This window comes from Tinamus guttatus, unplaced genomic scaffold, assembly GCF_059628265.1.
Source record: "Tinamus guttatus ecotype Peru unplaced genomic scaffold, ASM5962826v1 Tinamus_guttatus_pri_ptg000240l, whole genome shotgun sequence".
NCBI lineage: Eukaryota > Metazoa > Chordata > Aves > Tinamiformes > Tinamidae > Tinamus > Tinamus guttatus.
Genome location: NW_028288774.1, coordinates 14,693,571 through 14,720,366, shown reverse-complemented (window position 1 = coordinate 14,720,366; position 26,796 = coordinate 14,693,571). Strand labels below are relative to the sequence as shown.

Genomic DNA, 26,796 nt, shown 5'->3' with positions numbered 1-26,796 from the left:
GCCGCAGCCAACGGGAGCGGCGCTCTTAGGACCGCTGCCCGTGCGGCTCGCAGCGGCGGCGGCCGGCGCGCGGGTGTCCGTGCGGCGAGGGGGAGCGGCCGCGGCGCCGGCAGCGGCACAGGCAGCATCGGCCAAGCGCGGCGGGGCCGCCGCCGCCTGCAGCAGGTAGGCGCCGCCCGCCGCGGCCGAGGAGCGCGCAGGGGGCGCCTCCTTGGACTGAGCCGCTCCATCCTCTCGCGGCCCGGGCGCGGTGGAGGCCGCTGAGGGCGGGTTGGGGGGAGTGCTGAGGAGCGGATTGTGGGATAGATGGTTAAAAATGAGGGAGGGAGGAGAGAAAAAAAAAAAAAAAAAAAGGGAAGAAGCTGCGGTGGGGGCGGGCGGCTGCGCTGTGGCGCGGGTGAGGCCAGCGGCGCCCCCTCTGCCGTGAGGTCTGCTCGCCGCCCAGGCCGCCCGCCGCCCTTTCCCTGCCTCGAGGCCGGCCCCTCAGTGGATATATATGTGTATATATATATTTATATATATGTATATATTTTGGCCTGAGGGAAGAGCTGGGGCCGCGTGCCGAGGCAGTCAGCGAGCTGGTGCGTGAGGGGAGCGGCGGGAGGAGCCGCTTGGCCAAGCCCGGGAAGCCGGGTAGTGATTGCGCGTCACCCACCTCAGAGTTTCTGCAGCCGAGCCGCCTGGCGGCCTCGGTGCTTTAGTAACCGCTTTAGAGGTAATTAAAGCATGAGCGGGACGTCTAGGGATTTAAATGCCCGTAACATCCACCTGCCTTGCAGCGGGCAAGGGTTCCTGCGGTCTGTGACCTGCGACTTGTGCTTCATAACTGAGGGGAAATGCCATTTTTTTCAACAATTTCTGAAATTTCTGGGATCTCTACACACCTCAGCTCCTTTCTTTTGCTTTTCTACCCTCCTGTCTAAACGATTCTGAGGAAAGAGGCTTTCTGCGCTCTTTTTGGTTAGGTACTTAGATAAGGAATACTTTGATTGGGAACCTGTCCTGGTTGTAGGACAGGCCAGCAGTTTGTGAGTAGAATTTGCTATAGATCTATGTCTGCATATATACACATATATACACACATTTCTTTTTTTTTAATATATTTTAAAAGATGCAAAAGTTGTGGAAATAGGACTTCAGATTTCTCTGACAGTGTTCTGACATTTTTTCTTTTCTACATGTCTGGAAAAAGTAAGGGTAACCTTATGTGTGATTAGGCCTTAAATGCAAACTGACAGTTGTCAGATTAAAGAGTTATTTTAGATTTCAGAGAGATAAATTTTTATTTATTTGTACGAACATGAGAGAAACTTATTTTCACTGATTTTCACTGAAGACTGGTGAATTGCGCTATATTAAAATGTTATCCAACTTGACTGCATTATTGTATGACTAATTTTGAAGTGGTTCACTTTGACTTTAAGAAATTAAGTTCTTTCTTGCAGTTATGATATGTAGGACTTGTCTATAATTTCAATGCCCCAATTTTTGAAATCTTAACTCCCTTCTTAAAACTGTTCTGCAATCAATAAGCATACTTGATCCAGCTGTTTCAGTCAAGAAAAGCTCAGATGATCAACGAGTTTAACATTTATTTTATTGCAAAAGCATGGGATGATGTAGGGAAAGCATCTCAAAGTATTAATTCCTGGGAAATCATTTTTTTTGTGCAAGATTTGTTGTAAGTGCACCTCAAGTATTGCAACACCATAATATATAATGTAAAAGAAGTGAGGTTTAAATTTAAATTTTAAACTAAGAGGTTTTATTAATTACAGATTTTGACAGTAACTGCTCTGTTAACAAACTTTAATCATAAGCTTCAAGAAAATTATAAAAAAAAAGGCTCGGTAAAATGTTTCTTTCTTGTCCTGAAGCTTGAACAGAATATGACTGGGAAGAATGGTTGACCAAACATTGCATTATCCTGTTTGAGATCAAGAATTTGAATCTAGGTTTTATTTGCTTGATTAGTCTTTTACAAATTTGTCTCATATTTTGTTGGTTCAAAATATCTTGAATAACCATTCATGAGAGAAAGTTCACAAAATGTCCATATCACAGTAACAGTTAGAGCAGTAATTATGCTGTTGCTTAAGCTTTTTCTATTAAGAATTTGAACTGCATAACAGAATAATAGAAGAACAGCTAAGACTTCTGAGGTAGATTCTTAGGTAACTTAGATTGAGAGATCTGGAATGTGGTTCCTATCAGTGAACCTTGAATGTGATATCCTAAAATTTGTTTGAAAGCGGTCTGGATTTTCTTCTTTGGTTTCCCAAACCTTGTTTGAAAGGAGTCTGGATTTAAGTGTCACAGACATGGTTGCCCATAAACTGGAAATGGAGTATAGTAAATGCTCTTTTATGTGTTATGATTTATTGCTATAACTTAATTTCTGAGCTTTCTGTTCCTCTCGTGCAGCCCTAGAGAAATGAGATTAAACAAGTTTTCTTTTAACATGAGCTTGAAGACTAAGCTCAACCAGTATATCAATTCAGAAAATCGTCAGTCCACGAGTATAATTTTATTATGAAGTGATAATTAAACTTGTTTGTACTAAACCAGTTCATAGAAACTTTTTTTTTTTTAATCCTCTTTAGAGGAGGGCTCTATTATAGATGAAATACAATTACAGCAAAGCATGAGGCCTCTCCAGTACTCTGTTAAACTGTACTACTCAAAATTTAGTTTAATTGACCCGGTACAAAATGCTCTGAGAATAGAGGCATAAGTGAGTAGTACAAACCTGTAACGGCATTAGAATTTTGGCTTAAAGAAAGTATGTGAAGGTGCACATGAACCACACATGTCAAATGCCTCTGATGACAAAGTTTTCCTGAGATCATTTCCGTGGAAAAGATACAGATGCCGGTACAGATGAAATAGCTTACCGTTACCCTGAACCCATTCCAGCTATAATCCGGAAAGTGGGTAGTGAAATGCTTGTAATCTAGTGTACTGCCTAGTGAAAGGTAAACACTGGCTAGTTATTATTAAAGGAGTGGAGTCCTTTTGATAGCTCTTCAAAACTAGATCTAGTCAGCTTCCACAGATGGCTGTGTGTTTTCCTGTGTGTAAGGGTATGTTGTATTTTCTTGGCAGGCTTATCCTGCTGAGTACTGTGGCTTATAGCTAGTAAAGGAATGACCTTGCAGAGAATAGATAAGAATGTTAATAATAAGTCTAAAACGTGGATAAGTTTGTCTTTTGCTAGGTGTGGGAAGAGTCCCAAATCTTGCCTGTGACTGTTAAGATGTACTTATTCCAAATTTAGGTTAATTTGCACCAAAAGTGGTTGGGAACAGGAAATACTCTATCATATTTGTTGTAGAAGATGAGAGTAGAGACCGTTATCTTTGACAGATAAGGTTTCTCAATGGATATAACCTTGGACCAGGAAGACAAACATACTGTCCTTCTTCAGTGATATCCTGGACAGATATTGTCTAAATAAGATAGATCATTGACCCTTGCGGTTGTTGGAAATGTGGACATTCTGCTGATAGCATTCATTGATTTACTTTTGTGGAAACAAGGCACCAGATGCAATGAGACACGATACAGTGTTATGACCCAGACTTGTCTTGCTGACAATAACCTTGTTCAGCTGGGTTAAATATTACTTCCTTTCTGCCTGAATCCAGTTCTTCAGTTTTATTCTGGCTTGCTATAGCGTCCTTGCAATGCAGTAGTTTACGTTCTCTGTGAGAGACTTCTGTGAAGTTCTTGAGTTTCAGACACTTCTGTGTTTTACTTAAATACATGCCTGTGCATTCAGGCCTGATATCTAGATGGGATTAGTTTCTGAATATACACAGGTGTTTCTTCCATCTTATTTTTAGACTATTTCCTGTTGCACTGTCATTAGTAATATCGTCATTAGTAATTCGAGTTGACATGGGTAAGGGAGAAAAGAGTTTTTTGGCCTGTGTTTCGCCGTATTTCCAGTGAATGGTTGCTAATGCTTGAGAGGCTGGGAAATGCACATTTTTTGTTTCCAGTGGTTGGTTAGGCTCATTATGACTGAATTTAAAGGGAGGCTTTTGCTGACATAGGGTTTTTCTGTGATAAACTAGAAAAAAAAGGCCATATAGTCTTGAATAAGGACATACCTTCTCTCCCTGACTGGTTGATGGATTTAACAGTTTAACATTCATTAGAACTGGAGCTTATTTCAGGCTTTCTTGGCCCTTGGAAAGCAAATTTTTAAGCATCTTGATCTGTTTGGACAAATTTGAGAAACGGTCTTTTTTCATGTTAAAAACAGAATGTGGACTTATTGTCCTTGTTTTGAGAGTCATAGAGACCTCAGTGTGTTTAAAGCAATGAGTTAAATGTTGCTGCAGCAGCTCTGAAAACAAACAGAGCTGCTGTTGTGTGTTCTATAATAGAACTTGCTCAGTCTTGGATGCTAAAAGATGGCAAGCGTTGGCTTGGATCCTGACAGCGGGTGGGGGGCTCTTCTGCTGTGTTTTTTTTCCTCCTCTTCCCTCTCCACCCCCCCCAAGTCTTTTGTCTTTTGCATTGAAAGAGTGCTGACACTTCAGTGTTGAATGCCAAATTTAAGTCTTACATTGTCTTGCAAGGTAGATATCTTTTTGAAGCTACTCCAGCCTGTTGTGTTTTGCAGATCAAACTGAAGTTGCAATGGGAGCAAAAATCTTAATCGGATTAGGTTTTTTAGGGTAGTGTGGCTGAGTGGCTTTCTTTCTGATTTGTTTGCACAATGACATGTTATCCAATAATTTACTCCCTGAAAACTTTAGGCAATAACACTGCTAATATAATTGCAGGTATATGGTAATTTCTTTCTGAGCTTGAAGTTAGGAGTTGACAACAATGCTATGTTACCTGACATGGAGAGAGAGCCTCTCAAAAGAAGACGTTTTCTTGCGCCTCTCAAAAGAAGTAACACTCTTCCCTTTTTCTGGACTTGTCCTTTCTGGGATGATTGCTTGTTAGGCTTTCTTCATTTACCCCTAGATTCTGTTTACCTTTGCTTCAATTTTGATGCTTCTAGGCAAATTGCTTGCAGTCTCAGTACGTATTGGCATATAAATCATTACCAAGATCCTGTAGGAATCATACCAATTTTGTCTTTAAAATTAAGTTTTGTTATAATAGCTGCACGAGTCTCCTGTTCCATTTGAGACAACAGGAGGCAGACATAATTTATGCATGGGAGCAATCCTGGAAATTTTTAGGAGGAAATAGAACTGAATGTTATATGCAAATATAAGCAGAACTTGGGTTAAGGGGAGGGCATACTTGAAATCACAGAGAGTCCTCTTTGCCATTGTGGGAGTAGTAGTGAAGACAACAGGTCACTGAACAAGAAAAAAAATGATTTGTGTGAGCTACTTGGCTCTTGCTTTGTTGCAGGTGGTATACTTTTTGAAACTGGTTTAAAGATTTGTAAGTATGTGGCAAAACTGAAAGGGTGAGTACAGGGTGTTTTTTCTTTTCTTTTCTTTTTTTTTTTTTTTTTTTTAAAAAGTTTCTGCTTGTAACAGCCTGTTGACTCAAGACAACTAAGCACTTTTATAGGTTGAATTCCTACATTCTTGGGTGGAGGTGCAGAAAGACTGTCATTCTATTTAGCTGTTCAGGATTGCAATTGTTATTTAAGTAAAAGTCTCTACCTTCAAAGAGACTTAACTTTTTTTGAGTGCAGTGCTTCTATAGGGCGATGCAAAAATTCTCTCTGGTCATCTTCTGGTTGCAGTGGTTGTGTGCATGATGCTTGTGCTATAAGAGAGTACAATTAAACTTCTACTATGCAAGCTTGTTATTTTGGTAACAGTACTTAGAAAAAATTGGTAAACCAGTATGTAAATGTAGACATCTGCTATATAGCCTTTTGCAGGAAAAGTAAGCAGTTTTAATGGGATATGGTCAAGACATTGTCATATGGAATGTCTCATAATAACTTGCAGTTAGCCTGAGGCACAGGTTGAGTTCCAGAGGCCATTAAAGTCATGTTCCAAAGGCAACATTAGTGGGAAAAATAGACCTGCCTACAAATGGATATAATTTTCCAGTTTCTGGTAGCTTATCGCTGGTATCTAGAACTAATCATAGTCTCCAAACAGTTTACTGGAAGAGGAGAAAGCATTAATACTTCTCATAGTTAAATTAACTTTTTAAACTGCAGCAAAGCTGGCAATGTCTGAGTAGTCTGCTGGGTTTCAATTACCATCCCTTCCCCTTCATTTCATTAGAGGGAATATTTTGACTGCAGAGACTTGAGTTTGTCTGAGTTCTGAGAGCACATCTTGTTTGAAGTATGAGGAGGTTCTTCATTTGGTGAAAGAGGGAAACCTCCTTTACGTTTACGTTTCTGTGGCCTAGCATCCATGCTTCTTAGGAAGACTTGGCCTAAGTCTAGCAGGGGATTTGCTGACATGGGCAAAATTCCAGGGCAAATAATTGGCAGATGCCTGGTTCCCTGTTTTCCGTCAACATGTTTGAAGCCTCCACTTGTGATTATTTTTTAATGATATGACCTTTAGACTACACGCAGCAGCCACATAACCTTAGAGTTTTAAAGGACCGTGCACTTGGAGATAAAACATACCAAAAGTTCAGCTATTTTTCTAGGCCAAGTGGACATCTAATACCTTAAAAGTAAAAACACTGTTGTAGAAGCGTTTTACATTTACCAAGGGGTAATCTTATTTTAGTATGAAATTAAATTTTCACATCTGTGCCATTTATTTAGAATTTCAGATTTGCAGAAGATATGGAAGATTTTAATATATATATTTTTTGTAACTTCTCTTAAGGTCATAATGGTTTCCATCCCTGAATACTATGAAGGAAAGAATATCCTCCTGACGGGAGCTACTGGCTTTATGGGGAAAGTACTTCTGGAAAAGCTACTCAGATCTTGTCCTAAAGTGAAAGCTGTGTATGTATTAGTGAGACACAAAGCAGGGCAGACACCTGAAGCACGAATAGAGGAAATAACCAGCTGTAAGGTATGTGCCATATGCTCATAAAATACATTTTCAGCTATCTTTTGTTTCCATTTCATTATGAGGACAGCTTTGGTTTATCTAAAGCCAGTTACTGTTGCTCATTGTCTTTTTTTTCTAGTGGAAATGGAAGGCGTGGCATTGTTGCTCTTATATGAATGCAAGTAGCAGAAAGTCTTCCTTTTTATTTAGTTCAGGAAGAAGGTGCTTAGCCAGCTGTGTGTTGAATCGTCTAATATCTGACAAAACTTCTTAGGAGAATGTATAATCAAGAGCAGGAGGTAGCATGGACTCTTGAGTGGTAAGACCTGGGTTGTGAAGCTGGTTTGACTACATAGCCGCTTTGATTTTAAGCAGGTCCCTTTTCTCTTTGTGCCTTACCTCATTTTCTTGTCTATAAAATGAGGATTGGCACTTTCCTTTTTTGGAAAGCACTGTAAGATTTACCAGTAATCAAAGAGGTGTGATCTCAAAAGACTTTTTAAATGAATTATGTTTGAACAGAATGAAAAGGTTTGCTTTAATACATTTTACTACAGATTTCTATTAGTCATCACCATCACTGTAAGACTGACAACAAAGGAAAGGCACTGGCATTCTTTGTTCCAGAAGTATTCAGCAGATATCTAAGTGACTTTTCTGTGTAGATGTTTAGGCTACACCCAGTTAATTACATATTGGTCATGCTGCTTGGGTGAGGTACTTTCCTCCTGAAAAAGACTTATTTGCTTAATAGTTTGGTGGGATAATTTGGGAATTCTTAATACATGTAGAACCACACATCAGTATTGCCCATCTCTCTGTATCCAGTGTCCCATTTATAATGTGAAGAAAGAACGAGAGGAGAACATAAACTTTTGAAACAGAGACTTTTTATGCCTCCCCTCTTGTGGGATGTGAGAGTTGGTAGTACAGACTTGGTAAAAATGTTCAGATATAGCAGCCTTCACAAAGTGTGTGCTTAGAAAGTTCTTAAAGGCATTCAATAAAAAGAAAATATGAAGTCATTTAAGCGGAAATCCTTTAAAGTAGGGAACTGAATTTCCTCACAACTCTAATTCTGGCTGTTTGAAGTTACATCAGGCATGAGGGTAGCTTTGTCTCTAGTAAACTGTCCCTTTTTCTGTAGTTGTGTCAAAACTCTTCACCCATTGTTCAAGAGCATCTACTTGCATTTCAATACCTTGCCCACAGCATGCAGCAGAAAGTTGCAGTGGGGGTTCAGTTTTAAGATCCATCCATAGATTGTCTCTTTCACATTTACATGAAATAGTTCATCACTTGCCCAAGCAAATAAAATATATGCTCAGACTAAGCACCAAACTGAGGGGGATAGCGAATGTTTATCACTCTCCTTTCTGTATATGTTATTAACCAAATAAAAAAGGCAGGGAATATTCAGGCAGGGGGAAGAACAGCTGGTCGTGTGAACTCACGCAGCTTCCCTGCGATTAGGCCTCAGTATTGCTTTTGGAAAGTTCATATGTTGCAAGAGGCTCTTAAGTTTACAAGCCTCAAACTTTCTACTTTAAGTCTATACCAGCCTTGATGTATGGCAGTCCAAAGTATTTTATGAGCCTCACTAAGCATTTATTGCTGGAACAGGTCCAAGAAATGAATTCCTTCTGACGAGCAAAAGTACTACTTGAAGTAGTCCCACATCTTAGTGCCTAGACTTAAGAACATAAAATGAGTGTTGCTGGGCATCACACAGCTGAATCAAGATATTTTTTCTGATTTTATCATATAGTTAGACAAAATAGGTTCAAAGTGTATTGTTTAACTGGTGTTAACTTGATCATGATGCCTCCAAAGAAGTATGAAAATATTTAGTGAGATTTGTTGTCTTAATATGCCCTGCTGTGAGGACCCTGCCAGTAATTTCTGAGTTTGGATGATCACAGTAAGCACACTACAGAGGTTTAGATATTCTGTTTCTTGAAGAGTTTAAAATTTAAATGGGTGAAAGTGATGGTTCGGAGCAAAACTAAGCTGCAAACAGTAAGAAATCAAATGCAAACGGTAAGAAACAGGTTTCTATTTCCGTTGGATTTGAGATGTCTGATTTCTGTGGTCGTTCGGCATGTGCATCATTTGTGTTCAAAGTTTTTGTTCTTCCTAGCACTTCATAGTGATGTCTTGCTGGTATGGAATTGTGCTAAGAAGGTTTCCTTGAGGATGTGAAGGGGTGAAAAGCAGATACCTAACATTAAAAACGATAAACCTGTTTTTGTGGCTGTTTTGTTTTATACTTTAGTGCTTTGTCTGTGGGACTTTGCTTGTGTATAATAAGGCTTAATATGATTAGAGTGCGGTAGCTTCCATTCTACATGTCCTTAGAGGCAGGCACTGTCATTCCAAATATAAAATCATACTAGGTCACTTTCAAAATGATAGAAGGTTCCCTGCCTCACAATCAAGCTGAAAAATCTATCTACAAAAGTATTTTTCAGCTGGACAAACAAGCTCTCCCAGCCACTATTGCTAGTTCAAGAGAAGCAACAGGCCAGTGAGGAGCTAGGAAATTGAAGCAATCTGTTTGGCGCTGTACTAGGTTGCACTGCCTCAACACAGTCACAAAACCGCACCTTTAGGTTAATTTTATAGTTGGAAATGAATTGGTTTCTTTTGATGCTGTAAGAAAATGACTTTTAGCTATTTTCCCTTAGAGTCACCACATACTTAAATAGGAGAGAGAAAACAAATAACTGCTGTCATTTTAATCTATTCTAATAGACTTGCAGTAAAGCAGTTGTGATATTGGCTTAATTGTAAAGGGCCCTGCTCTGGTGACACTTTAAAGTGCATTTTGTTCCCACAATGCTCTTCCCACTCCCTTAGGAAAGATTGCATGTTAATAATTGGGAATAAGATGAGTCAAGAATTTAGTTGTGTCTAGTAAGTCACAAGTGATTAGAGTCCAGCTAATCAAATAAAGAGAATTGAAAATATGTGATGAACATAGCAGTGGGTGGAGTTTTTTAGTAAAATAGTTGAGCATCAGTTTGATGAGATTTATTAGATGTTCCAATACAATGAGCAGCCTTTAACTGTGTCTGTTTTACATTATATACTTAGATAAGCAGTTTCCTCACCAAATATGTTCACGTGAAGTTAGTAATGTGCTATTAGGAAATTCTTAAGTGCATTTACTGCAACTGATTAACTTGAGAAACAAGGATGTATGATTGCCTATAGGCAGAAAATATGTGTTGTGTTTTGTTTTCTTTGCTTACATGAAACTTGTATCTTATTTTCACTGGCTATTAGTTTGAATTTTTAGTTCTGTTTTCTGACAGCTCTTTGACAGGTTGAGAGAGGAGCAACCAGACTTCAAAGCAAAAATAATAGTGATTACAAGTGAACTTACACAACCTGAGCTGGACCTTAGTGAACCAGTCAAGGAGAAGCTTATAGAATGCATTAATATTATATTTCATTGTGCTGCTACGATCAGGTTTAATGAAACGCTGAGGTGAGTCTAAAATTCTGTATGTGATAATTTGATTAACCAGTGGCCTTCAAGGGGAAGGGGTAAATCTGATGTCTGCAGGATCTTGTGAATATTCAGCCTTTCTGAAATATAAACCATTCCTTCAGCTTTCCTTTTTGGAAAGCATACATATATTTCTAATGGGCATATCTTAGGCAAAGTTGTATGTGAGGGAAGCTGTAGCGTTTGTAAGGCCTGCTGAGAGTAAGAAGATTATGTCAGAAGTCTTATATTCACTTGTGGCGCTTAGCGTTGAAACATGGAGTATCTGATTTGGCGAAATGACTTTGAAAAGGTCAGGTATACAGGTAAAACTTTGATGACTTCTTTTGTGGTAACCAGATGTCCTGTTGCATTATTTACTTCTTGTAGAACACTTTTCTTGGAGTAGAATTAAAGAATAGCCTTTAGGAAGTCAAGGGATCCATGCTAACATTGGAGCATAAGATGAAAGTAAGAACAGGGCAAAACTTAAAGAAAGTATGCTGAATATCAAGAGAAGTTCTAGATTAAGAACGGGGCCTATAGTTCCAAGCAGAAGCTTAGGACACTGTCTACCAACTCTTTTTTTTTTTAATGAATACTTTTACTATGTATATTGGTTAGTGAGGCCTTAGGGTTAAGTTGAACAGTTGCTTGTCACTTGTGCTTTTTACTTCTGCTTTCTGCTAATCAAATTTCTGCTTATTCAACAGAGATGCAGTTCAGTTAAATGTGATTGCCACACAACAGCTCCTTTTCTTGGCACAACGAATGAAGTACCTAGAAGTGTTCATGCATGTTTCGACCGCATATGCATATTGCAATCGAAAACACATTGAAGAAATAGTTTATCCACCTCCTGTTGATCCCAAGAAACTGATGGATTCTCTAGAGTATGTGATGGTACTTTGTGAACTACTTCAGCAATTCATAACCCTTTCCTTCCTAGTAATAAAGTACCAAAACATGGTTAACTGGCTGAAAAATGAAGAAAACAGCTTATGTTGCCCTATATGTCTAATGTTTGTCTGGCGCTTTCCCTTATAGAAAAGGAAATGGACTAAAGTTTCATGGTCATTTAAGCTGATACAGCTGTGGACTTAGTATTGAAAAATGCAGATGCTCTGTTTTTTCGTTTTTTGCTTTTTAGCTTTTTGCTCTTGAATTGGATAACACTAGGAAAAATATTCATTTTATATTTTATTTTCTGTGTATATTGCCCTGAGGTCCTACCTTAGCTGTCAGCCCCTTACAGAATCAGGAAACAAGTGGCAAGTATGAGGTGAATCATGCAACAATCAGATAATATTTCTGTTATCCCTAAATTGCTCCCTCCTTTCTTCCTTGTCATAGAAATACTATTTCTTGTTAATAGGAAATGAAATAGTAATCAAAAATAGTAATCAATTAAAAAGCAGTATGTTTTTATCTTGGTGTTGTAGGTAGAAGAGCTACTATGGAACTACACAAAAACACAGCACTACTACTATTGTTTAAACAAGTTTTACAGGAAACAATCTTTCAAATGAGATACTCTGAAGTAGTTTTATTTTCTGTTCTTGCTTTTCATGGGCAAAGTAAATACAACTTAAATGTTTGGCCTTGGACTACTGTCTGTATTTTAAAACCCATTGTGAAGTCATGGTGTACAGAGGCAAAGCTGTAAAAATTTATATGTGAAAGATCCATCTAGCCAACAGCTGACTGAGACACTGATAAACACACATTTGTGCTCATCATATGCATCTTCCCCACGCTTTCCAAATTCATATCATGATAGTGATACACATTTCCTTAAAGATAACAGCATTGCTTAATGAGAATTAAAGTATGTTGAGTAAAAGTCCAATTATGTGACTAAAACATTGTGTCACTGAAGCAGATAAAATCCTCACTGTGTCCCAAAGATAATTGACGTGCTAAGTCTGCACTTCACATGTGATAATTAATGGAGTTATGATTATTGCAGATGAATTCAGTATTTGCTCTACAGTAGGTGTGTAATGAATTAACTACTTGTGCAAAAAAAGTAGTTGCATCATGGTTTATATGCCTGCTGACACTCAGCATGAAGCTCTCATCTTTTTTTTTCTTCTTGATGTTTGAGAAATATGTTTTGTTTGCAGTTCAGACTGTATGCCTTTCTTAAGAAGAGAAAAGAATCTTAGTAACTTTTATCCTATCTAACAAGAAAGGAAAAAAAAAGTCTCTGATACCTAGTCTAGCTCATGAATGTGCTTGCTTTCTAGGGTGTTTTCTAGGAAATGTTTTCCAGAGGATTGTGGAACTGGCCAGAGATTCTGGTGGAAGGGTTCTCTTGCATTTCCTTTTAAATCCTTCTTTTTTATGCTTTAGTTTAAAGCAAGGTGAATGTGAAGTCAGTGTAAAAATGGTTTTCACAGGAGGTTGCTAATGTCACTAGTCCATCTTAACTACACTGCTGCAGAAGAACACAAATACAAGTGATGGTAACTTTCAAGTTCTCTTTTCAGAACAGTTATAGATACAATCAGAATGGGTGATAGACTCATTTTGGTAAACTGGAGAGTATTTTTTTTCTCCTTTTCATGGCCTCTATAGGAATTAGCCTCCCATTTAAAAGGGTTAAACCTCCACACATGCACACTCACAACCCAACCAATGTGAATGGCACTTTAGGAAGCTATCTAGTTTTAAAGCTTAGCTCAGGGAATGCTGCTTGCAGACACTTACTGTTTGGTATTCAAATGCTTGTAGAAATATTTCATAACCTTTAACCTTTTCAAGTTGAAAGAGATATGTGATTTGATAGGCTCAGTGGGAGTTGCTTTTAACTTTTGAAAATCAATCTGGCTTTTAAAATTTAGTGATCGGAATTTAATGTTGGATACTATGGTTGCTACAGAAATGTGAAACACTAAACTGAGCTGCTATTTTTTGCCTGAATTTCTTTGCAGAACTCTTATTCTTCTTAGACTTATTCAGGTTCTAGGGAATGCTTGTGTTTTGAAGAAAAGATTAGATTTTTAAATGACTTTCAGGAATATTTTTATTTGACTTGCCTTTTTACATTTAAAGAAAAATTCCTCCTGATGGAACAATGTGCTGTTATTTACACTCGTCTATTCTTTTTTTTTGTTGTTCTTTAGGTGGATGGATGATGGTCTAGTGAATGATATTACTCCTAAACTGATAGGCGACAGACCCAATACTTACACATACACAAAAGCCTTAGCCGAATATGTAGTACAGCAAGAAGGTGCAAAATTAAACATAGCCATTATAAGGCCATCTATTGTTGGTGCTAGCTGGAAGGAGCCTTTTCCTGTAAGTCACTGAATTTTCAATTGAGTATCTTGCTTGTAAAATGTAGTGCATGTTGACAGCCTGGGAACGTAGAGGCCCGGGTGCAGGAAAACCTTTTAAGCTTTGAAATTGTGGCTTAGTTGCTTCCAGCAAACAACTCTGGTATAAACGCTAACAAATACAGTATTTTTATGCAGGAAGAAGAAAGAATAAATTACTTCTAATCACAGAAAGCAATACATTTCTGTCAAAGCAGAGATTAAAAAGTTTGTTAAAACACATATGAAATAATTATTTATCACCTTTTCACTTCCTGAGTGTAGATATGTTTTGTTAATCTGTCTGCTTTTTCCACCTCGAGATACTTCGGTATGTCAATAGCGTCACATTCAAAAGGAGATCGGGGCACTGCAGGACATAGAAACGTTTTGATTATACTTTTAGTCAAGCCTTATGACTTTTAGTCATAAACTTTGTGGAAGGCAGCTTAAATTTTATACACCATATATGGTATATAAATCTCTAGTGTGTATGCTGTACGATTCCTCCAGTATAGGAAACTGGTGCTGCAATAACTTTTCCAAATCAAGATGGAGTATTTCTCAAATTATTATAATCCATATAATTGTACATATTCAGTTGACATTAAAATGGAGATAAAATGTTTTCTGTTTTATAAAATGCAAGGGAAAAATCTAATAATTGATATCAAAACCGCTTGTCAGTCCATTGAAGGAATTTCAGTATCCTTAACATAAATGTATTGTGCAAAAAAACCTTGCATTTTATTTGCTAAGAAATAAGACAGCAACTCACTTTGACAGATAAGTGAAGTGACAGATAGATCTCTTCTCCAAGATGTGCTGATGTGTTATACCACCAGATTTTGCAGTGGAAGAACTTTATTTCAAAATGTGGAAACTAGATTTCCTCCTGTCGCTGCTGCCCCCCTACTCCCCCTCCCCGCCCCCCCAATTTATTTCTCAAAACTTGTCAAATTTTCTCTTAAGAATGCTGAATGCACTCTGACCTCCTTTTTTTTATTTTCTCTTTTCTTCTCCCTTCATGCTAGGGATGGATTGATAACTTCAATGGACCTAGCGGTCTTTTCATTGCTGTAAGTAAATGATTGACTATAGTTAACAGATTTCCCTACACACACACACACCAAGTTTTTGGAAGACAGCAAAGCTTTATATGTTTTGTGTCTTTTTTTTTTTTTTTTTATTCTTTAAGGCAGGAAAAGGAATTCTTCGAACAATGAGAGCCTCCAACAGTGCAGTAGCAGATCTTGTTCCAGTAGATGTTGTTGTCAATACAACCCTGGCTGCAGCTTGGTATTCTGGAGTTAATAGGTATAGTAGGTGACGATATGGAGTATTAGTATTTTGAAGGATGATACTGTGTATTTTGATAAAGTAGTCTGCTGTTTAATTGCTGCTCTGTATCCCGCTGTTCCCCCAGGACAAAGGAATCTAAGGTACTCACAGCAATTAGTCCCTCAACCTGTAACCTCCTTATGGTAATAGCCAGCAGTTGAAAGTCAAGAGGAAGACATCATGTCCTGAAAATTCCTTCCTAGCCCTGGTTACGGTCAACTTATGTGGGCAAAATGTCCTCTGAAAGAAAATAAATGTAACAGTTGAGGAAGAAATAGGAAGCAGAAAACAATGATTATGCTGTTGATTCTTTATTAGTATTATTTAATTTAAATGATGCTGTTATGGGAAAGAATCACTTTAGGCATATTGTTTTTTAAAATTTTCTTGTTCTCTCATTTGCTCTTTATTTTTTCTTCTTCCTTTTTTTCTTTTTTTTTTTTTCTTCACAGACCAAGAAATGTCATGGTGTATAACTGTACAACAGGTGGCACCAACCCTTTCCACTGGGGTGAAGTTGGTATGCCATATTTCTTTTTCATAAGATTTAGTAGAAGGATAAGGTCAAATAATAAATGCATAGGCTATAATCATTAGAACATATTGCTTTTTATCATTGAAACTAGTAAAGAAGCCATACCTCTCAATCTTGCATCTTTTTTTTTCCTATTAATTCTCCCTCTTTGAGCATTACAAGTGTTTAACTTTTTAAAGTTCTGTCATCACTTAAAATATGTGAAAACTGATTTTTCAGCTTGGTACAAGCCACAACCTAATCTGCCTACCACTTGTGGGAAACTTGTAGAGAAAAGCATTGCTCAGAGGAACAGTAGTAACCTTGTGTGCCAATTTGGCTAAATATATTTGAAAAAATCAGCCCCAAATACACATGTATTTTGTACAGCTGCATAATTGAGAGGGATGACTATAGTTTTGCACTTGTGTAGTTTCTTGTTGTTCTTAGTTTAAGGTAATTCTTGTTGGGATCGTTTTTTTTAGTGTTCAGATAGTTACGTAAGTCATCAACTGTTCTTGCAGGGGAAAAAGTAGTCTTGAAAAATGTATGGCCACCTATTTTCAGCTCTTAAATATCCCGGCTAAAATGCAGCCCTCATGCCAAGAGCCTTGTAATAGTTTTTATTATAAGTCACAGTGCAAGCTGGCTGGCACGATAAAGTTGTATATTAGCTGTCTGTTTTTTCTTTTTTGCAGAAATAGACTTATTAAACTGAGATTAATTCTTTTTTCAGTTGACTTAAAAACTTAAGTCTCTTTTATTTCTTTTGACTACTTTGTTCATGCTTGCTATTTATTTTTGCCCATTTTATATGTACCTACACTTATAAACCTTGTTATTTCAGGCTAAGTGGGAAAACTACTGACCTCCTTTATATCCCACTTTTAATTGGGATGTTTAAATACTTCTATAAGAAACAACGTAAAATTAGAGATTATTAGAAAGATGACTTTCTGCCTGTTTAGAGTCTGAACCTGCAGATTATCCTTGAACAGCATTTTTAGGCTTCAACGGGAGTTTCATGAAAAGTCCAAGCCTAATGAGATTTTTTTTATTATTTAGATATGAATATGAATAATTTGTTAAATATGTCTTTTTGAAATGCACTTCATTTACTTGTCAAGTCCTAAGTCTGTTTTTAAGTTACTCTTCATGTAAGAGATTAGAATAGCCTTTTCTGGGAAAAGTAGTGTAATGTTTTGTTTTATATAGCTCTATGTGCTATATAAACTGAAACTGCTATGAGTTTCTGAGATCAACAACCCCTAAGGTAGGGAAGAGGAACAGAAAGAGAGAAGCTACAGTAAAATGTGATGCTGAAAAGGAAGGCGTAAAAGACCTTTTGATATACTAGGAACCAGTTTAACAGTATTGCAGGTTAAAAGTTTGACTGTCTTACTTTCTGTGGATGGTAGAAAAGTTAGGGTGGTTACTTAAATAACATACTGAATATTGTACACTGTAATGTACTTTGAAAACCATTAAATTTTACATGGTTATTATCAAAGCTGTTACACAACTTTTCTTTCTCAGAATACCATGTAATTTCTACTTTCAAGAGGAATCCTCTCGAACAGGCCTTCAGACGGCCCAATGTAAATCTAACTTCCAATCACCTTTTATATCATTACTGGATTGCTGTAAGCCATAAGGCCCCAGCATTCCTGTATGATATCTACCTCAGGATTACTGGAAGAAGCCCAAGGTAATGGTGACTAGCTCTGTCTTATCTGTTCCTCTGACTTTTAAACAAAGCTATGCTTACACTATAATGTATATTGACTTTTTTTTCCCCATGAATGCTTTGTGACTAAAATTCAGCCTTTTTTTTTTCCTGAAAATAGGTCCTTGAATTGAAACTGACTTTAAACTTTCTGGCAAAAATGAGGATGTTTTGGTTGAATATTTTACTTGTTTGGGGGTTTGAGTAATCAAGACAAACAGAATACAAGATCTTTGATGTTCATTCCTGAATCATAAATATTCAAAATATGTTGATCCTTATTTTTTTCTACAGAACACCACATAAATTTGAATTTCAAGACAAATCCGTTAGAACGTGCAATAAGGCGCCCTAATGTTAGTTTATGTTCCAACCCCCTCTTGTGCCAATATTGGACTACAGTCAGCCATATATTACCTGCATTATTGCACGATCTCTTTCTCAGATTGACAGGTCATAAACCATGGTAAGAAGGACAGGCCTAAAAATATCTGCTGATGAGGTGGTGGAGACTTGTGAAGAAGACGTGGCATGGGCACTATCCAGATTTACTAACCATAAGCAATAACAATACAGTGACTGAGTTTCTAAGATTAATGATCGGCTGAACAGTGTTGACCAAGATGCGTCTCAGATCAGAATCCGAGTCGGTCATTAAACTCTACGAAGTAGCTTGCACTAAGATTGTTGTTGCTATTATAAACTGAAAATGGAAGGGGAAAGGAAGCTAAATGTGGGTTATTTCTATAGATGATACAACTTGATCTGGTTGTCTTGTATCATCTCATTCCATTCAGTTTATAATATTTAAATTAGTATGTGGCTAACCTCTTAAGTGGGAAAATGGCATAACTCTTCCAAGCAGGCTAAAGTAAATTACATAGATGGAATATAAAATATCAAGATGTCAGATGATTTTGCCAAGTCATCTGATCTTAACTCATTACATATACTAAGTTTTCAAAAACATTTGTCTTTGGACTGTATCTAATCTCCACTGTGTTGACAGTGTATTGACACAAGCGAGTGCTCATTCATTGTCCCACAGTCTAGGTCTGTCATATAAGGAGGGTAAAAAGTTATGTAGTGGACCTGGCACTGGATTGCTAAAAAGATGGAAGGAAAATGAATGGTTTGTCTGATTGAGTTAGTAGAGAGAACTCTTCTAAACTGCCCTGGCTTCTGTTGTCCCAAGCCTACTCTATACTTGTGTAATGCTCACAGTAACAACAGTGGTAGGAGGGCATGTCTGTACAGTCATATCCCCATATGAAAAAATGAAAGGTCTTTAGATCAAAAGAAGCTGCTGAATGTAAATAAGATGCCAGTATTTAGATTCTCTTGCCATATAGGCTGTGTTATTAGTAAAAATTGATATAAATTCCCTGACAGATATGACAACATTTATAATCCAATTTTTAAGTGATCAGGTTGACTTGCTGTCTTTCAAATGATTAAGAAGTAATTGAATAATGTCAGAATCTTGTCAGTAAGAGAATCTTGACCAGTAAGAGTACAGCTTTGGCCAGGGGGAGTAAAACGAGACTGTGAATAACAAGGTTGTTCAGGAAACTTTCGTAGTCTTGGCGTTCCTAATGCTTCAATGTAAATCTTACTTGCCTTTTCTGGAATTCCTGTTTGATATCCAGAGATGGAATTGAGAAGTCTAATCAGTAGTACAATTAGTACATTGTACTAGTACGATTAGTGACATTGGCTACCTTAGCCTGTGAAGTATTACTGGTATGAGTATTCCTAATAGTGACTAATTTTAGTCATGACTTGGGTGAGTTTCTTTTGAGCAAGACTGCCAGTTTGGAGGAAAGATTGAAATTCAACTGAAAGAAAAACGGAGTGTTCAGATTGTTATAGTTACTTTAACACCCTTTATGGGGGTTTTTGGAAAAGAAAATAAAACCCCACAACTTTTAAGTTTGACATCCAGCCCATTTACAGAAACACAGCTTTTATTATGGAGTGCGCTTTTTAAATTTTTTTAAAACTTTTTAATAAATTGCATAGTAGGAGCAGTGGAATGAAATTACAAGCAAAACGGGCACTGTTAAATCCTATTGGACTTCATGGGTTATTTAATAAAGGAAAAGAAAAATTAAGACTCATTTTACTCTTGGTCTGTTTATTGATAATAATAAAATTCTGTCTCAAAATGCTTTGAAAGCATTTTTATACCATGACTGTCAGTTTATAGTGCTACTGTCCGCAGTCTCCCAGATAAAGGTTAACTGGCTATGGTCATTCAGTCCAGTTGGCTCCTGTTTTTAATTACCAGGTAACACCATTGGGAGGCTGCTGAAGCCCTGGAAACACTGTTAATATCCTGACTCATCACAATGTTGTTCTAAGTGATAGAGGACTAGCTTAATTTAAAATACGCCTTTTTTTTCATGACAATTTAGCAAGAAAACTTGAACTGTGTGGTTAAAAAAAAAAATCTGCACAGTTGAACTTAAGTGCTGTGCTGACCCTTGACTTCACGTGATTGTAGCCTTCCTTCTCTGTGCTCCGTATGAGCACACTTTTCTTCATTGCACACCCAGGAGAAAGAGTCTAAGCAGTGACATGACTGTGTCGGTTTAACTGCACTGCTGTCATACTATCAGTGTATTCCACTGTGCCGGGGAAGAAGAAATATCTAAAAAGTGGAAGAAATAGATTTTGGGCTATGACTTTTCAGAACTAGAGGAATATGTTCATAATGAAGAAATTATATTCATATTTTATCCTTAATTTATAATTTGAAATATTTCTGCCATATCAAATAATTCTTTTGCACCTTACTTGGGGAAGCAGTTAAAACAAAAGGTTTCAGTGTGATGGATTTTCTTTTTTCTAGTGGTACACACTTGCGTTTTTCGTAAGAAATTTTTTAAAATTCTCTGTTACTATTAACAGTATTAAGTAAAGAGAAGAAAGAAATATTTTTGCCAGAGTACCTGGAAACAACATGCTCTACGTTTTGAAGGGCACAATGAAAAATTAGTATATTATACCTAACAGATTTTTATGATGTTAGGCAGTACATAAATAGCAGTGATAATTGATAGCATCCAGGTTTAAGGATAGTGTTATCAGTAACTTGCTATAGGTACTTGGAAATATCTTGCATAGCAAAGCTTATTAGTTATCTAATTATTTTAAGGAATAGCTCTTGTAATTTTTGCATAGGGCTTAGCTCAACAGAACCGTATCTTAACTAAAAACAGTTCAGTGCCTTTGAAATCTTAAAACCCTTAATTATTAACTCAATACATCTTTCCAATGACATTAAGTCAAGATAGTAATTTAGATATTTCTCCAGCAAATAACTTTCTGTTACTACTGCTTAAAAAGCTAAAGTGGAAGTGTGGTTGATATGTATGAAGGGATGCAAAGAGATCATTTCATAGATACCATTTGAGTTGAAATTAGAATATAACGTGAAGCACCCTTCACATAATTACTCTGTTGCAAACCAGTAATGAAGAAAGAGTAGACTTTTATTGAATAGATTAGGATTTGTTTTGGTCTTGGAAACACTATGTTCCTAAGTTGCATCCACTTAAGAGAACCAGAGTTGCCAGAAAGATAAGGATTTCAGTGTCTTGCATTTAATCATTTATAGCGAAATGAAAATCTCTCTCATTTGACAAATCTAATGCATTTTAGAGTAATCCTGTAATGTTTATGTAGAGCCTTGCATATTCACAACCCACAGAATCACTGAGGCGTCAGTTTGCATTTGGCATCAGAACTGGCTTTAGCCTGGAGACAGTAGCTTGTGTGTAAGACTTCAAAATGCAGCCTGACTGCTTTTTATCATCTCGTGCAGAAACACGATCACTGAAATCATAGATGCTTAATTTGTTTTAACTGTTGCTTAAAACTTGGAATTTCTGAGATGTGCTTCTTGGTCTGCTTAGTATTTTTTTTTTGTGCTAATGGCAGTAAGGACTGACTAACAAAGTTTTGCATAGAATAGGTGAAAGCTTTGCATGTTGTCACACTGACTTGGTGACTACAACAGCTCTTCAGTTCTTTAAGACAGAAAAATCAGACTTACTGATCAGCTTATGAAGAAAGTGCGGTGCTACGTTTGATGCTGTATTAACTGGTTTTGGGTGGTTTTGTGTGATATATTTACTACTTATGTGAAATTAATTGCTATCTCTGGAACAACCTGTGAAGTGCATAATTCAGAACTTAAGCTTGAGAGACAAAGTTCACTGTGTATGTCTATTCTTATTTGAGTCATCTATGTGTTCCCACTTGCAAGAGGAATATGGTGCCCTTGAAATTACGAAGTCTGTCTGCTAAACCTTAGTCTGATAAAACTACAACATCCAGTGAATGACATTAAATGTTGGCATACCTGTTACGTCTATAAATATGAGGGGGTGTCACCATACTTTTTTCTTCTTTAGTAAAAGAGAGTTGGAGTGCAATTTCATACTGATTTAGTTCAAGCTGACAAGGAAGCTGGTCCTTCTTCCTCCATCCCTGAGCTACATACTCTTGTCAGGTCTAGTAACAGAATGTGGGGTCACTTGATTCTTTTGGTTGCTTCATCAAGAAACTAATCTTGCAAAGAAGAATGAAAAAAAATCCACTCATCAGCTGAATTAACTGATTCTGCATCCAGTCACTAAATCCATTGTGAGAGGGAGGGAAGGAGAGAGAAAATGTGCAGCTGAGGTAGGGTAGCACTGTCTGTAGGAGCTTGCTGTTTCATCAGCTTAACTGTGCTCTGAAACCCCTTCCAGAAGCAGAGGCAAGATTCCCAGGAGAAATTTAAACTTAACTTATTTTTTTTTTACAGAAAAAGAGGATCTAAAAGCAACACCAGTGACTAGTGGCAAACTGTAAATCTACACTTACCTATTCAGATTTTCCTTGTCCTCTTCACATTTTGTAGTGGTACAGATTTTCTTAGGCTGTAGCAGTCGAATTAGTCAAAGTAGAACCCAACTGCTCTTCCAGCTTAGCTCAAGCATTTGCCAAACTGGGGAAGCCAACTAGTGCAAGTCATGTAAGTCATCTTAGTCTGTCAGTGGACAGATCTCTACAGAAGAGCCTAAACAGTTGGCCCCTTTCTTTAGTTTGGCACTGTTTTTATCCCAGACAAGTCTCTGTGAGATACTTTCCTAATCAGTGAGATTTTTTTGCCTTGTGCTTCCAAATTCATTTCAAACAATTCTCTTTCATTCCTTTAACTCTTAAGGAACACTTGGGAACTAAGGCGTGTTTTGCTTTTTTTGATGTTCAATTCAGTCCTTCAACATTCTTAATTGCTTTTGAAGTAGAGTAACTCTGATTTCAACGTATCTCCCACCACTGCTACCTTACCTAATTGGAGAAACTATTAACAGGTGTTTGAAAGCTTTCAGGAATGTCTAGTAAAGAAATCAGATGATGGTCTGAAGCTCTCAGTACAACTTCATTAATCTGTAAATACCCGTGGAGGTGGAGAGTTTGTACTTTTCCATTTCAAATATGGTTTTTCAATAACGCACACTGTATTATTCCATTTCTTGAGAAGAAGCAGAAAGAGGCACTTTCAGTATTGTCTTAGATACTGAGATTGCCAGCCATTAATAATAGTAGGAGACACTTGTGCAATGCAAAATAATTTTTCTTTGGAAGAGTTTCTGGGACTATGTGCTATATCCCTCCTACAAGTATGAATGCACCAGGGTTGCTTCCAGAGAAAAATCGGTGTGTGTTTTTGTTTTGAATTGCAACCACGTTTCTTGAACAAATGTTACTTTCAGAAAGCCATTTCCTATTAGTGCTGGGTTGTTCTGCTTTGTGCTCCCTTCCTTTCCTCTATGCTTAAAATAATCAGTGTATCTTGCTGTAAGGATCAAATTGGAAGCAATTCCGTGAAACAGAAAAAAATCCTTTCAGCCTTAAGAGCAGGAATTTAACAGCATTATGTGGTACTATTAGTACTTAGACAATTTGAGAGACTTTCTTTAGTGCTGTAACATTTAGGAATTTTCTTGTTGGAAAGTGGAGAACTTTGCAATGAAGCAGAATAATTTATGTTCTTAGATCCACCCTCAGACAGTCTGATAAGAGGGAAACTTGCTCAATTTGATCCTTATAGCATAATTTCTCTGTACTCCAAGTGATGTTTTTGCAGAGTTTCCTCCTCTGCATAGTAAAGGATGATAGAAAATATTTCTGCATATTTTAAAGTAGCCCAGAAATGATCATTTAACTTTTGAAACATGCTGTGGTCTAATTGGTCCCTTAACAATTTCTTACCCTTTGCTGCAGAAGCAGTAGGGTTAAGGCAAAGAGCAAGTGAAGGGCTTTCTGTGTTAACTGTCCTAAAATGAAAAGCTGGTAAAATGTTGTTCTATGATAGTCACTTTTTTTAGAGAAGAAAGTTACTACACCTACAGGGTGTAGGAATAATGAAAAAAATGGAGCTGTTTCAGTAGGGTCACATTCCCTTTGGATATGCAAAATTCAATAGCATCTTTTTTGTGTATTATGCAGAAATATTCATCTGTTTTTTTCATGTTTGGGTACAGAGCAGTTTGGGATGTATCAACTTAGGTGAAGGGTTGGAGGGTAATGAAACTTATGATCTGATTGTTTTCCTTGATTGAACTAATCTTTACTGCTATAACCTGTACATACCATTCCTTGGACTATAGGATGATGAAAACAATAACACGTCTTCATAAGGCCATGATGTTACTAGAGTACTTTACAAGCAATTCTTGGATCTGGAATACTGAAAATATGACTATGCTAATGAATCAGCTAAATCCTGAAGACAAAAAGGCAAGTTGTTGTGTGATGTGCAGAGAGTCTGAAAAACAAGTTTATTGGTTTAGGACTTGAAATGTACTGGAAATGCTTGAATGGTAATGTAGAGCTAAGCCTAGCACTAACTTGGTAGATCTGACACAGTTGTGCCACTGTTATCTGTATGCGGCCGTGTTGTAAACTGGATTAGTGATGTGACTTGAGTTTTTAAAAAGAGCCCTTTTTATAAAGGTACTAAACTAGTGAGGGAAGAAATGAGTGACTAGAGGTGGCACAGGTCTTCTTGAAGGAGATTTGTTAAACTGATGTGAAATACGTCAGATTTTCGAAAACTACGCTGTAGCCTTTTATTAGCCAATTCTGCTGATTGTTGTGTGGAGTGTTGGTTTTGATTCTTTCCTGAAATACTCAAATACACCACGAAGACTGGGGGGAAAAAGTTTAAGAAAGCTTTTTTTTTTTTTTTTTTTTTTTTTGGACAGAACAACTTTGGACTGTTAGTATTTTCAAATAGCTTTGTACTAGTGCACTGTTTCAATGCACAAAAAAAAGCTCAATAGTTTCACTGTGCAAACCTGCTTATTTGTCTCTTGTTCCTAGTGTGATTTTGCTTAATCTATTTTATGAAAGAACACTTATAGGGTTAACATCTCATTAGGAAAGTCTTAGTCTTCCACTGAACTATTTATCACTGTCAGGGAATCTTTTGAGATGAGGAAATCGACACCAGTGGAAAACTTGAGTTGTGAATTTACCAGAGCAGTTTCCTTTCCTGATGATATTTCCATATGGTTTGTATTCAAAATATAATTGTACAACTATAAGCACAGTTTAACTGTGCATTTATCAAACAATGAACTTGGTACAGAACGGTGTAGAACAGTGAATTTATTCAGCAACATAGCAGAACTGTTTTATTACTTGGAAGAAAACATAATGCAAAATAGCTTTTAAATATCTAGAGTGGAGTTCCTTGCAGACAGAGGAAATGGAAAAGTAGTCTGCTTGGAAGCTGAGGGAAGAATATTACTGATGAGAAAAAATAGGCGTGAACTGGTTGGCATTTGCCAGAGAGCATATAAGGTAATATACGGCTAAGTCAAAAATGGGATCTAAATCTGCATTATTCTTATACCTAAGAACAAGATACTTCCATTTTTTGGTTTGGTTTGGTTTGTTTATGCAAGGAAATTATCTGATGTAAAGGAGTTTACCATTTCAAAATTTCCATTAAATTATCTACATAGGTGAAGTTTTAGGCAACTAATAGAGAAAGCTTTTTTTTTTATGCAGACGTTTAATTTCGATGTTCGACAATTGCATTGGGCAGAATACATGGAAAATTACTGTATGGGAACAAAGAAGTATGTGCTGAATGAAGAAATGTCTGGCCTCCCTGCAGCTAGGAAACACTTGAATAAGTAAGTTCTGTTTTGGGATTTAATTGTTCTTTATCGCACCTGCTTAGATCCACTAGAGTTCCAGTCCAGTTGTCTGAAGCATTTTCTAAAGCAAACGAGTATCATCTTTCCTCTTCTGTTGTTGCTTCTTAAGATGTTTGCAGTATTAAGACTTACAGTAGTATTCCAGTGTTATGTTTATAGCTGTCATCAATAATATATACTGAAGGAGAGGTTTCTGGTTTTACCCAAGTTCCTTTTGGAAAGCAGAAAGGTACAAAACAGAATAGAGTGGCTCATTCATTTGGGGAGATTTAATGGAAGAAGTACAGTTGTTCATTCTGGGAATGTGGTCTCTTAACACAGGCATGGACTCTTCACCTCACACCTGGCAATGTTCCTTGGTTTTCCTGTTTTCTGCTTTCAGCGGTGAACTGTTACATCTTAGCCTTGCTCTGCTTAGTTACACATTAAATACCACTCTATTTATCTAGAGATGAACAGATGAGCAAATTAAATTTTACAGTGAAGTTAACCCAGAGTTTTCTTTTTCCTCTAAGTCTTCAATACAATCTCAGTGTTTTTTGTTTGTTTTCACCACCCAGGTTAAGGAACATACGCTATGGCTTCAATACCATTCTTGTGATCCTGATCTGGCGTATCTTTATTGCAAGATCACAAATGGCGAGAAACATCTGGTACTTTGTGGTCAGTCTGTGTTACAAGTTCCTTTCCTACTTCAGAGCCTCCAGTACTATGAGATATTGAAGAGAATTTAGCATTAGGACATCTATGCATATGGTGGTCTAACTGCACAAAACCTGTAACATGTAGTCATCTCATATTTTATAAAAGCATAATTTCATCTTAAATGGGAGTGCGAAATATACGGTATGGTATATGTAATGTTAATTGTGTATTTCCATGAAAACAGAAAATAAAATGGTCAGGTGCCAGGTTGAATTGGCATTGGATAAACATTTAAAACAGCTCTAACAACTCCTTGACCTGGGGAAAACATTTATAGACCACTGACCAGCATAACTGTGCAATCTGGAATGCATTTGATTGAAATCTGCCTTAACATAAGTTGTTCTTCTTTCCTTTTGTTTTTTACTCCACATCGAGCAAGACGAATACTGACTTGGTTGCTAGCTATTGTAGACATATTTATTTGAAATTCTTCTAAATTGCGAAGGGTTTTATCAAGTTGTAAACCTGTGTAAATGATGGTGGATCTCCTGGAAGAAATGTGCA

The 26,796-nt window shown here is 37.1% G+C and overlaps 1 protein-coding gene across 1 annotated transcript; it reads left to right on the top strand.

The window, feature by feature from the left end:
* Positions 1-146: 146 nt before the first annotated feature.
* On the top strand, positions 147-26,796 carry FAR1 (fatty acyl-CoA reductase 1). The gene is made up of 12 exons (XM_088525908.1): positions 147-165; positions 6,789-6,983; positions 10,280-10,455; positions 11,169-11,348; positions 13,584-13,761; positions 14,813-14,857; positions 14,977-15,095; positions 15,572-15,639; positions 17,170-17,341; positions 24,025-24,154; positions 25,433-25,560; positions 26,145-26,796. Exons 2-12 carry the CDS (start codon positions 6,795-6,797, stop codon positions 26,305-26,307), a joined length of 1,548 nt encoding a protein of 515 aa, XP_088382034.1. The 5' UTR covers positions 147-165; positions 6,789-6,794; the 3' UTR covers positions 26,308-26,796.

Coding starts and splice junctions, on each gene's coding strand:
- FAR1 (XM_088525908.1), top strand. CDS start 6,795: ATGGTTTCCATCCCTGAATACTATGAAGGAAAGAATATCCTCCTGACG. Junction 6,984..10,279: donor AGGAAATAACCAGCTGTAAG/GTATGTGCCATA, acceptor GTTTTCTGACAG/CTCTTTGACAGGTTGAGAGA. Junction 15,640..17,169: donor TTTCCACTGGGGTGAAGTTG/GTATGCCATATT, acceptor TTTCTTTCTCAG/AATACCATGTAATTTCTACT.